A 13,342-nucleotide genomic window follows, 5' to 3' on the forward strand; every position below is an offset into this window, starting at 1 on the left:
TTAGTTCTCCTCACTGATTATTCCCCAGACAGACCTTCACATATACCGTTCCCTTGGCCTAGATCCCACTAGGTGGGGAACGTGTAGATCCCAATTCACCCAGCACCTGCAATAGTGATCTACACACTGTAAATATTTAAATGAATGAATAAACCTCTCAAATTACCTCCTTTGTATATAAATACTTTTCTTTTTTGGGTGGTATATCTAGTAAATTTGGGCTTCAGAGAGGAAACTAAAAATGCTTAGGTTACAGATTCATTTTACTTAGAATTTTTTCCAATATATATCCAGATTGTTCAGTGAAATTATGAAACAAAAAAGGATTCAATTTATTTTATGAGCAACATTTCATGAAGGCATCTCTTCTAAGTATCAAGGCTTATATTCTATTTCTATAGTCATACTCCTCTGTTTTATTCTAAGAAAATTCTAAAAAATAACCTAAATTCTACAGAATGTAATTATATTTATAGAAAGTTTTATTTTTTTTAAAACATTTTATTTATTTATTTGAGAGCACACAAGCAGGGGGAGAGCAGGCATAGGGAGAGGGAGAAGCAGGCTCTCCGCTGAGCAGGGAGCCCGATGTGGGGCTTGATCCCAGGACTCCGGGATCATGACCTGAGCCGAAGGCAGCCGCTTAACCAACTGAGCCACCCAGGCACCCCAAAAGTTTGATTTCATACCTTAGTTTCTGAATGTAGATGAACTATCCCTTCAGACAACAGACCTCTACAGACCAAAAATAAACATTACACATTAACAATAGATGATACTAAAGTGAGACACAATAGAATTGAACAGTAATTATATCTGAAAGGGAAAATAGACAACTATCAAGCAGACTTTGCTATGATTCTAGTCATGCACCTGTTAATTAATTTGGTAAGTATCAAAAACAACAAAAGTTCTTTGGTTAAACAATTCACCTTTGAGAAGATATACTATAATACCAATATTTTTGTAGCGAAATATAGCACAAATTTTAACAAATGAAAATCATAAGGAGTGATTATTGGTAATACACAAGGATTATCAATTTTACAAAATGATTCACCACAAGGCTTTTTAGTGTGAGCCCATCCAGTGTTATCCTTTGTAAATGCATTTAAATACTTGGTCAGTGTCTGTTTTCCCCATTACACTGTGAACTCCATGACGGTAGGAATCATGTCTGCCTTGTTCACTGCTCTATGCCTAGTAAATGGCATAGTACCTAGCATATGAGCTCTTAAACTGTCACTGAATAAGTATTTGTTAAATGCATGAATAAATACATCTAAAATACAACTCATTTTTTTTTTAACATTTTAACTTCACATTCTTTTTTTTATTGAAGTGTAATTGACATACAATAGCCTATTAGTTTCAGGTGTACATCACAGTGATTCAATATTTTTATATATTACAAAATGGCCCCCACAACAGGTCTAGTTACCATCTGTTACCATACAAAGTTGTTATAATAATATTGACTATATTCCCTGTGCTGTAATTACATTGCCACAACTAACTCATTTTATTACTGGAAGTTTGACCTCTAAAATACAACTCATTTTTATGCACAGTTTTCAAAATATGTTTTTATTTAAAACAAAGAGTGTTTATGGGGTCTGCACTTTATGGCCCATGGGCTGAATCCACCCACATCCATTCATTTCACATTATCTATGGCTGTTTTCTCACTACAACAGTAAAGTTGAGTAGTTATGACAAAGACTATAAAGCCCACAAATACAAAAATTTTGTAAATTTTATTGGATGAGTTTGCCTACCCCGATCAATTGTCTAGATCATCCCCATTACATGTATTAATATTTCTGAAAATCTACCATGTTACTATTGTTACTATTAAAAACCAAAAAACCAAAAAAAAAAACCCTCCATCATATCCCCTGAGAATTCATAACCATAAGGACACAAAAACAAAATTACTTTCTGTCATATGCCACCTACTCAACTAGTCATACATAAGTTATTTCAATATTAAACACAAAAATATACTTAGATAATATTATATACAACCTTTTAAAGAACTAGAAATAGCTCTGGGAAGAAAAAAGGCAGCTTTCAAAATACCTTAAAATTATAGAGACTAAAGAACCATTCTCACATACGACATTAAAATGTTACCAAGTTTTATTCAAATTTTAAGCGTCCTCTTTAATGGCCTTCATATCAAATTAATACTTGCCATTTCCTTACATTTTCTACATCTTCCATCTCTGCTCCCCTAATACACATATGTATCAGCCAAAAGACATTTAAGGGTTATTGGTCTCCCTCAGGTTTAGCAGAGTGACATTATTTTGCTAGTGTATTTCCAGGAAAAATGAACTAAAACACAGTACTCTAGCTATTTTTGTTACACTTCTCCATGAAAGGTTTGTGTGTAACATAACTGAAATGATTTGTGTGGTAAATCTTGCTTCCAGCAGAATGAAGGATATGTATGCTATACTATTAGGAAACTAAATTCTGGTTTCCTGACCATATTGTTTGGCAGAGTAACCTTGGATGTTGAAGATCTATTATAATATATACTGCCTGACCACCATCATTTACATGAATGATTGTTCCAAGCCAAAATGGATTGTCTCTTTACAGAATTACCTCCCATCTTCAGCAATTTCCAAATAATAGTCAAGTGGCATGTTTCACGTGGTAAAAGCCATCTGTTCAAACAGTAGCATTTTTTTAAAAAGCCACCTGATCAAGGTAAACAGAGATGTCATCACCACTTCGCACTTAAGGAAAATTTAGTGAAAGGAAACCGACAGATTTATTTTTATGCTTGTGAAATCAGTCTCTCACTTGCTTCAACAGAATCTAGGGATTAGCTGTTGTTACCATCATTTCAGTCTTTTAGTTTACTTGATAAAGCTGTGCCTAATCTTTGTAATACAAATTTTGGAATTTTGATAACTGCTAAACATCATTTCCCATAAAATATCAGAAAGCATTACATATAATAAGGATATATAGTTTCATGTGTGTATATCAAATGATATAAAAAATTTAAAATACACTATTTTTAGATTTACAGTTCTATAAATTTTTTTAAAGTTTTATTCATTTTTAGGGAGGGAGAGAGCACATAAGCAGGGGGAGGGGCAGAAGGACAGAATCTTTCAAGCAGACTCCCCACTGAGCAAGAAGTCCAATGCGGGGCTCAATCCCACAAGCCATGAGATCATGTCAGAGTCAGACATCCAACCGACTGAACCACCCAGGCACCTCTACAGTTCTATAAATTTTTTTTTTTTTTAGATTTTATTTATTTGTCAGAGAGAAAGAGAGCACAAGCAGGGGAGCGGCAGGCAGAGGGAGAAGCAGGCTCCCTGTTGAGCAAGGAGCCCGATACGGGACTTGATCCCAGGACCCTGGGATCATGACCTGAGCCGAAGGCAGAGGCTTAACCGACTGAGCCACCCAGGCGTCCCAAACAGTTCTATAAATTTTAACAAATTTTATGGTCATGTAGCCACCACAACAACTAAGATAGAGACAATTTCCATCATCCCCAAAATTTCCATTGTGACTCTTTGTAGTTAATTCCCTCCCCTCCATAACACACAAACACTAATCAGATTCTGTGGCTATAGTTTTACCTTTTTCAGAACGTCAAATAAATGGAATATGGGGGGGGAGAAAAGACAGGGAAACCAACCAGAAAACAGACTCCTAACTCTAGAGAACAAACTGATGGTTACTGGAGAGGAAATAGGCAGGGGGAGGGACTAGATGGGGGATGGGCATTGAGGACAGCACTGGTGATGAGCACTGGGTGTTGTATATAAGTGATGAATCACTGAATTCTACACCTGAAATTAATATTACACTGTATGTTAACTAGATTTTAAATAACTCGAAAATAATGGAATCATACAGTATACATATGTTTTAATCTGGCTTCTTTGACTTAGCTTCCATGTTGTTGCTGCATCAAGAGTTCATTGCTTTTTACTGCCAAGTAGTATTCCATTGCATGGATATACCATAATCTGCTTATCCTATTGGTTCACCACTTGATATGTGAGCTGTTCCCAGTTTTTGGCAGTTATGAATAAAAGTGCTATAAACATTTGCATACAGGTTTTCACTTGGACATGTGTCTTCATTTCTCTTGAGTAAATAACTAAAGGGGAATTGCTGGATCATATGCAGTATTTCTGAGTAAATAAATAATGTCCCAATATTTCCAGTATGAGCTAAATATACTGCTGCTTAAGTAACACATTTCTTTTTTGTTTGTAAGTCCTCTGAGGTGTTTAAACATTCTACCCTGTTAGGGCCGTGCTGCTCTCACAGCCTGCTTCTTCATCTTAGAAGACTGGGAGGACCTACAGCTGTTTTGAGATTTAAACAGTCACAGTTTTAGTCTATCATTCAAAGTTTCTTAGCTGGTACAACTCCCCCCCAAAACTAGTGGATTTCATGTCTGTTTGATTCCAGTTGGTTCCATGTGCCATTACCACATCCACTGTTCTTTCCAAGACTATATTTCTTTACACTGAACACCTCACCCTCTTCCCCACCCCCCCACTTTAATAATGGCTTACTTTGAGGTTGTCAGGCTTCTATAGGGAGACTATACCTTTAGTTAGAGCTTTGCCTAGAGCCATTTTATCTAATTGGAAGTTTCACTAGGTGCCATTCAAAAGGATCCTTGCCCTGAAGAACCTTAATCCATTATAAAGTCTTATCAATAGCATGAAGACCACATCTTTAGTCTGATCTTTGCTTCAAGGCTGAGCTTTAATAGGCTTTGTTCCTCAAAGACTTCCTCAATTTTATCTCATAATTTTTTGGGCTAAAAGCAGCTAACCCAGGGCGCCTGGGTGGCTCAGTCGGTTAAGCATCTGCCTTTGGCTCAGGTCATGATCCCAGGGTCCTGGGATGGAGCTTGGGTGGCTCAGTCAGTTAAGCGTCGGCCTTTGGCTCAGGTCATGATCCCATTAATACTTACATGCAAAAAAGATTTTACGTAACAAAAGATCTACATACATCATCAAAAAAATGGTGTTTGAGAATTTAAGTTGCTTACCTTAAACTGCAATCTCGCTGATCTCTCTCGCTGATTTCTCTGCAGGGAGCCTGCTTCTCCCTCTCTCTGCCTGCCTCTCCCCCTGCTCGTGCTCTCTCTCTCTATCTCTGTGTCTCAAATGAATAAATAAAATCTTAAAAAATAAAAAAATAAAGGGGCACCTGGGTGGCTCAGTCGTTAAGCGTCTGCCTTCGGCTCAGGTCATGATCTCGGGGTCCTGGGATCAAGTCCCACATCGGGCTCCCTGCTCGGCGGGAAGCCTGCTTCTCCCTCTCCCACTCCCCCTGCTTCTGTTCCCTCTCTCGCTGTGCCTCTCTCTGTCAAATAAATAAATAAAATCTTTAAAAAATAAAAATAAAAAAAAAAAATAAAAAAAATAAAAGCAGCTAACCCTACAAAGCAAGGGCAATCAAGACAGTGTGGTACTGGCATAAGAACAGATATATAGATCAATGGAATAGAATTGAGAGTCCACAAATGAAACCATGTGCCTCCAGTCAGCTGATTTTTGACAAGACTGCCAAGACAATCCAGTGTGGAAAGAATACAACTAATAGTAACAGCACATACTACTAATGTTCTGTCTTCCAACCTCTCCCCTCCCCCCCCCAAGAGCACAAGTTCATTTGACACCTGTTCTGCCTTCCAATTTACCAAAGGTGGCAGCTTTACTAAATCCATGGCCACTCCACTAATAGTACCTCTCTACCTTTCCAGCCTCCAGATCAGTTTCCTTGCTGGCTACCACCTAACTACGAAGCTAAAGACACACTTTCCCAGTTTTTGTCATATGGCACCTAATTCTCAATACCAATTGCTGTATTCGTTAGGATAAGCTAGGAGATCAACCCCAAAATTTCAGCGGCTTAACACAAAGTAGCAGTAGAGAGGGATAGAGGGCCCTTTTTTCCCATAAGGTCCACATGGTCACCCAGAGACCAGGCTGGGAGGTTTCATCAACTGGATTTTCACTGATCGTGGCAGAGAAAGAGTCAGCTGGAGGTTCAAAATACAACTCCTATCTGTTGGCTTGGAAGAGAATAATCTGACTTCTGCTCATAGCAAGACTAGGAATGTTGGGTGAACACCATTGCCTCTGCTATACCATTTTATAGTTTTATTCACACAGATCCTTTGTTTCCTGTTAAGTTTATTCCTAAATACATCTCCATTCCCTATTTTTTTAAAAGATTTTATTTATTTGTCAGAGAGAGAGAGAGAGCACAAGCAGGTGGGGAGTGGCAGGCAGAGGAAGAAGCACGCAGAGGGAGAACCAGGCTCCCCATCGAGCAAGGAGCCTGATGTGGGACTCGATCCCAGGACTCTGGGATCATGACCTGAGCCAAAGGCCGACGCTTAACTGACTGAGCCACCCAAGCGTCCCGATTCCCTATTTTTTTGACATACCTGAAGTTCACGTGAAATTCAAGGAAAAACAGATCTATTTTATTTTTACGAACTTATTTTTATCTAATTTTCATATGGAATTTAAAAAAAAGAAAGACAGTATACTATGTAAGAAAAGGTTCAGAAATCTTACCAACTGTGGTTTGCATCTCAGTGAAATCACATATTATCTATATATCCTTGGGCAAGCTACTGAACTTTGCTAAGCTCCTATTTCCTCATTTTTAAAATGAGGACAATAATATTTATTTCAAAATAATACTTTAAGGACTAAATGACATAAAGTAGGTAAAGGGTTTACATCACGTCTGGTTCATATAAGCCTCCATTTTATTAGTATATATATATATTTTTTAAGATTTTATTTTTTTATTTGACAGAGAGAGACACAGTGAGAGAGAACACAAGCAGGGGGAGTGGGAGAGGGAGAAGCAGGCTTCCCACTGAGCAGGGAGCCCGATGCGGGGCTTGATCCCAGGACCCTGAGATCATGACCTGAGCCGAAGGCAGCCGCTTAACAACTGAGCCACCCAGGCGCCCCTTTATTAGTATGTTATATATTACATTATTTTTCAAATTATAGATTTTTAATACTTACATGCAAAAAAGATTTTACGTAACAAAAGATCTACATACATCATCAAAAAAATGGTGTTTGAGAATTTAAGTTGCTTACCTTAAACTGCAATCCTCTTCCTTTTCATATGATTTAATTTGTGTTGAGACCGGCCTTGATTGTACTTCTCGCTGATCTCTCTAGTTAAATGAATAAAGATAAGTCATATAGAGAAAAACCACAAAACCAGGATATAGTCAAGTACCTTTCTGATCATTAATCATTTCAGAGTTGTCCACAGTTTCCATGAAATCAAGGCATAGAACTCAAATGCTATGGTATGAATATAAGGTCTGTAACAATGTAGTTCCACCTTTCATTCATTCTGGATTAAGAAAGTCAATTCTAAGGGAAAAATGTATCAATGCCTTTATCTGATTTTATCTACCTCCTGCTTCCCCACTACATTAGGCTTCCAACTTGTGTAACATGCAAAGGAAATTAGGCTCACAGGAAATTAAAGCATAAATTCGTTTAATGGGTAGAAAAACTTGTCTCAAATCAGGCAAAGCTTCAATTTTTTTTTTTTTTTGAGAGAGAGAGTGCATGAGGGGTGGTGGAGGAGGAGGGGCAGAGGGAGAGAAAGAATCTTAAGCACGCTCCATGCCCAGTGCAGAGCCCAACATGGGGCTCGAACTCACAACCCTGAGATCATGACCTGAGTAGAAATCAAGAATCAGATGCTTAACCGACTGAGCCACCCATGCCCCAGAGCTTCAATGTGAAGACCATGAAGCACTAAAGCACTAAGAGTAAAAGCTTTTGGCAATGATATATCAAGAAGTGAAAATGAGTGAACAAAAATTCAATGCAGTAAAAGTTATATCCATTAGCTCCCGTGGGGCAGGAATGTCCTCTCCCCTTTCCCAGTCCTTCCCAGGCTTCTACTCTACTCTTTCGGGGCAGGGGTGGGGGCAGGGAATCATCCTTATTAGAGGATTCTTGGAGCAGAATGTATAATGAATCCTTCATTCTTCTCGAACACTGGGTTTGTTAATTATTTTCCTACTTTAGACACTGGCAAAAACTAAAAGATATAATAAAAATTTATTTTTAGTAAAATATTTAATTATAAATGAAACTAGCAAATCTGTAACCATTATCTAAATATATTACCTGAAATATTATATATATATATATATATATATATGTTTCTTATTCCAAAACTAACAAATAATGATGGATCTGTATAAGGCATTAAAACAAATTATTGCCTATTTTTCACTACCACCCCCAAGGAGGATGGGTGGAGAATTTAAAAGAAAAAAATATAGAGTAAAAACTGAAAAAAGTTTGAAAGCAGCTACTTTATTCGTCTAAGGAATACTACTATATCCTAATATCCTATCAATAAATAATGGGAATGATAATGCTTAAGTTGCTGCTTAAAGTAGGAATAACCAATTTGGTAGCCAGAATGGAGCAAAATACGCTTACTTTGTCTAGTGATATAACCACTACATTTTTTTCTAACTATAAATCTGACTAGACTAGCCCTAAGAATTTGAATTACAACCAACTGGAGAATTTAAGAAACAAATTATCATCTGAGTATTAGTGATGATTGCTATCCTTTATTCAACTTTTGTCCTGAGCCCATTTTATTTCTATCCTTACTGAATTACCAGCATTAATTCTATACATCTACTCTCAAACATTAATTTTAAAGTAGTGGGAAAGATTATTAAATATCAATGTTCTTACTATTTAGATGGTTGGAACATCTAAATGGAAAACGCTTTTTCAGTGGCTTTTAGAAAATGTGTGCATATCAAAAACATTCGTGCATATATACATACATCTATTCATATATTCATATTCAATCTGTGATAATTCATTGACCTAAAAATTTATGCTTTGGGCACTTTAGAAAGTTAAAAAACTAGCACACACATGAAATTAATAATAATTGCACATTCACTTACTATTACTTCCTCAGCTTGACGAACCAGATCAGCTGTTTTTGCCTCTAATTCTGCATTCAAACGCCTAAAAGCAAAAAATAATTTCATATTTGGGATATACTTAATTAAATTAAATTAAATTAAAATAATTTCATATTTGGGAAGATTCTAACAAAAATAAAAGTAATTAAGTTTCAATAACTACACTTTAGCTAATCAAGAATACCAAAACATACACATGACATTTTTACTCTAAAATTACCATTACTATTAGAACACTTACCTCCAAATCTTCATGATTCCTCATCTTTTGTGGTAGAAATTCAAACAGTAACTCTTGGCCTCTCTCTGGCCCTCATTCAGGTGTAATGACTTATTTGGGTAGAATAAATTGGGTGGGTTCAATTCAGTTCCACTATTCATCTTCTTGGGATCAACTCCAAATGGGGGCAGGAGTGGGACAGGATGAGGGAGAAGCCTGCTTTGGTCTGGGGGTATTGCTGCAACTGGGGAGGTAAATCTGGAGCTTAGCGAGCAGGCCTAATGTGGCTCATATCTCAGTTACACACTTCAATATCAGCTTCAGAAACAAAGGTGCTTGTTTTGACGTCTACCTGCCACTCCTTTTTTTCCCCCAATCAATTTGGAATCTGGCAAAGAATAGGAGTACTATTTGGCCCAATTTAGAATGGAAGAATGGCAATATCACTGAAGGAAACTGTTTTTAAAGATAAAATTGCTCATAATCCTACCATCATCCAATTGTTTCTATTTTTCATATTTCCTTCCAATTTTCACCTATATACACAATTTCATACTATGTTTTCCCATAAAAATATAGAATATGTTTAGCTCTACATAATTTTTATAATTCATGCCTTAAATGGCTACACAATATTGTAATGAGTTGCACTTAACATAATGTACTGAACTGTTCCTACTGTTAAAGTCCTTTTTTCACTTTTAAAGGTTAACACTATAATAAACATCTTCAAAAGCATAAAATTTTTAAATTTTATTCATAGCTCACATTTCTAGACTATCTAGGCTCTTTTAAAATTATATGAAGGGAGTATGTTGAGCAATTTTTAAAATATCTTGTTGTTTCAGTTAGATATGTGATTCAGAAGTAACAAAAATCACTGACAATCCCCACTCCCAGAAAAAAAAGGTAGTATTATATCCCTTCTTAAAACAGTCTAGTGTTTTAAGAAATATCTGTATATCTTAGGATGAATTAATCAAAAGAAAAATATCTAATAAAGACGTGAAGTTGCAGTTAAGATGCCATTACTTGATTTTTCATATTTCCTTAACAAGAATCATGAGAACTTAAATAGAAGCTTCTGGTCAATATAGCATTCTGAGATGACTCAGAACACTATCCTGCTCCAAACCGATGGACATGTTGGATAAAATGTAATGAAGGAAATATTGCTAAGCTCCAGCTCAGGCAAGGGAAATACCCTGGCACTAAAAATAAAGCAGCAACTCAAAGTGAGAGCAGTAAACAGGAACAGAAGCCAAAACAGTCTAACAGCTAAAAACTGATGCATGTGTGGGAGTCATGAAGGGCTACACCTGCGAAACACAGACTACAAAAACACTACCCCTAACCTTAGGTGAACGGAAATGAAACTGAGCCATGGGTGGAAAAGATTCTCTTGTGAGTAAACACAGCAAATTCATCTAACCCAAATGGTAGAGGGACCCTATGCCAAATTTTAGTACAGAAAGCTGCTCCAAAACCAGTGAAAACTCTGATAAGCTAGGAAAAGTAAATGTGCAATCAACCTACAAGGATATTTACTTATCTAGAATATACGGAACTCTCTCAGAAAGCAAACCCTACTAAAAATGACTTCACAAAGATAACAAATTGCATAAAGAAAGGAGTTGCCAAGAAAGAGAATCAGTAGACACAACAAAATTTATACCGTAAGAACAGGATTATCTAAATCTAAAATCTATTTTTAAGAGATTTTTAAACCAGCATTTTTCATTTGCCCACTCCCCCAAAAGCAGGAATAGAAACCATTAGGCAAGAACAAGTATTTATTACAAAAGAACACTGAATTTAGAAAAGAACCAAATAGAAATTACATAAATGAAAAACACAGTCATTGCATTTAAAAACTCACTCAGTGGCTACACTGAACAATACCATGAACTGAAAAGGAAACGAATGAGAAGACAGATTTGAGAAAATTCACCTAAAAGGAGATCGAGAAACAAAAAGATAAAAATATAAAAGAGAGGTTAACATGCATTGAAGAGAGACTATAGGACAAAGACAGATGTGTAGTTACCTAATAGAAGTTGCAGAAGGAAATTCCAGAGGAGGGAATGTCAATATTTGAATACTGAGAATTTTCTTAAATTGAGAAAAGACATGAATCTCAAGTAGAATTAAGAAAACAGGGGCGCCTGGCTGGCTCAGTTGGTAGAGCATGTGACTCTTGATCTCGGGGTTGTGGGTTTGAAACCCCACACTGGGTGTAGAGATTACTTAAAAATTAAATCTTAAAAAAAAGAGAGAAAGAAAGAAAACAAGCCCACACTGTATACATAATAGTGAAACTGCAGAACTTCAAAGACAAAAATGATCTTTAAGTTACCAAAGCAATTATTTTAAAAGAACCAAGAAAAATAGTCTACCAGCATTATGTTCTAAAAAGCTAAAATGGCTTTTCAACATCTCTAAATTCCAATGGACAATGAAGTGTTATCTTTAATGGACTGAGGAGGAAGAAAACAGACCATTTAGAATTCCATGTGCAGCTAAACTGTCATTGAAGAATAAATGTCATGTAATAAAATTTTCAGAAAAGATGAGACTCAGAAGTAATGAAGGGTCTACACTTCAGGAAGGAGGAACCTGAACCTAGGAAAAAATCATGATGAGGAAAAAAATTAGAAAATGTGATGATAAATCTAACTTAGTACAGAATATAAAAATAACATTAATGATAACCTGGAGAGTAGGAGGATTCAAAACAAAGAGGAAGTAAAGTATTATCTAACTTAACAGACAGGAAAACCAAGTTAAAGCATTTTAAGGTCTTTCCAAACCAGAAAAAGAAAAATAAAGACAACAAAAATTCCTTCAACAGAAGACAGAAAACAACAAAGAAAAGGGATAGTAAAAAAAAAAGAAAATACAAAAAATAAGATGGTTCATACAACTTTAAGTTAATAATCCAATAATATAAATAAATTCACTTATCAGAAGGCAGAAATGATAACACAGGACATAAAAAGAATACTGTTAAAGCTAAATGACATAAAAAGCTTGGAAATAAAGGAATAAAAAATGGCACTGAATAATAATGAAAGGAGAATTCATCTAGAAGATTTAAGTAAATCAAACAATATAGCATCCAAGCAAAAATGGACACAATTATAAGGAGAATTTTTTAAACTATAGTTACAGTTTATTTAATATACCTCTAACAGAAATCAACAGAGCTAGCAGGGGAAAAAAATGGTGAGGATACTCATGTTATGGACAGCCAAATTAATTAGCTTGAGCTAAGAGATTCATCAACAAATAGTAAATATCCTTCCTATCAAGAATACGTGAACATTTACAAAAATTGAATATGTACTGCTCACAAGTTTCAATATATTTTTAAAAATCAGTAGTATATAATTCTCTGACCATAGTGCAATTAAAAATAAATTTAAAATAACAAAAATAAAATAAGCAAATACCCTATATGCTTGGGAATTAAAAAACTCCTAAATAACCACTATGAAAATCATAAAATATTTAAAACTAAATAACCACAAAAGAAATACGTATCAAAACAGTTCCTGAAATACAAATAAGCTGTAGTTGGAGAGAAATTTACAGAAATTAAATGTATTTATTAAAAAATAAGAAAAATCTGAAAAACAAAATAAACAAAAAGTAAACTAAATTAAATTAGAACTAAAAAGTAAAAAAAAAAAATCCACCACAATTAGAAGAGCTAGAATAAAGACCAATGAAATTTTAAAAAACTACACAGATTAGCAACAAAATCAAAATCTAGTTCTCTGAACAGACCAATAAAATAGATAAACCTCCCAGAAAGATTGATAAAAAGACAAAATAATACTGGAAATCTTCGAAAAGATGTATAAGGTTACACACAAGACTTAAAACGTGTGTGTAGAGAACAAACTGGGGAGGGGGTGGGGGGTTGGGTGAAACAGGTGATGGCGATGAAAGAGTGCAATTGTTGTGATGAGCACCAGGTGATGTATGGAATTGCTGAATCACTATATTGTATACCTGAAACAAATTTAACACTGTATGCTAACTATACTGGTATTTTATTAAATTAACTATTATTAAAATACAAAAATAAGCATATTAGA

At 35.4% G+C, this 13,342-nt stretch overlaps 1 protein-coding gene across 7 annotated transcripts in view; it reads right to left on the reverse strand.

The window, feature by feature from the left end:
* The window catches only part of TEX9 (testis expressed 9), a 190,779-nt gene that overhangs the window by 36,566 nt on the left and 140,871 nt on the right, over nucleotides 1–13,342 (reverse strand). For 5 of the 7 annotated variants that reach the window (XM_078079298.1, XM_078079297.1, XM_078079301.1 and 2 more), the window contains 3 exons: nucleotides 8,999–9,062; nucleotides 7,134–7,213; nucleotides 690–735 (listed from right to left, as the gene is read on the reverse strand). In XM_078079298.1, coding sequence (XP_077935424.1) covers nucleotides 690–735; nucleotides 7,134–7,213; nucleotides 8,999–9,062 — 190 coding nt within the window. Of the gene's footprint in view, nucleotides 1–689; nucleotides 736–7,133; nucleotides 7,214–8,998; nucleotides 9,063–9,260; nucleotides 9,484–13,342 lie in introns of all 7 variants that reach the window. The other 2 variants (XM_078079299.1, XM_078079300.1) reach the window with 1 other exon arrangement.

The sequence above is a fragment of the Halichoerus grypus genome, chromosome 8, assembly GCF_964656455.1.
Source record: "Halichoerus grypus chromosome 8, mHalGry1.hap1.1, whole genome shotgun sequence".
Classification (NCBI taxonomy): Eukaryota; Metazoa; Chordata; class Mammalia; order Carnivora; family Phocidae; genus Halichoerus; species Halichoerus grypus.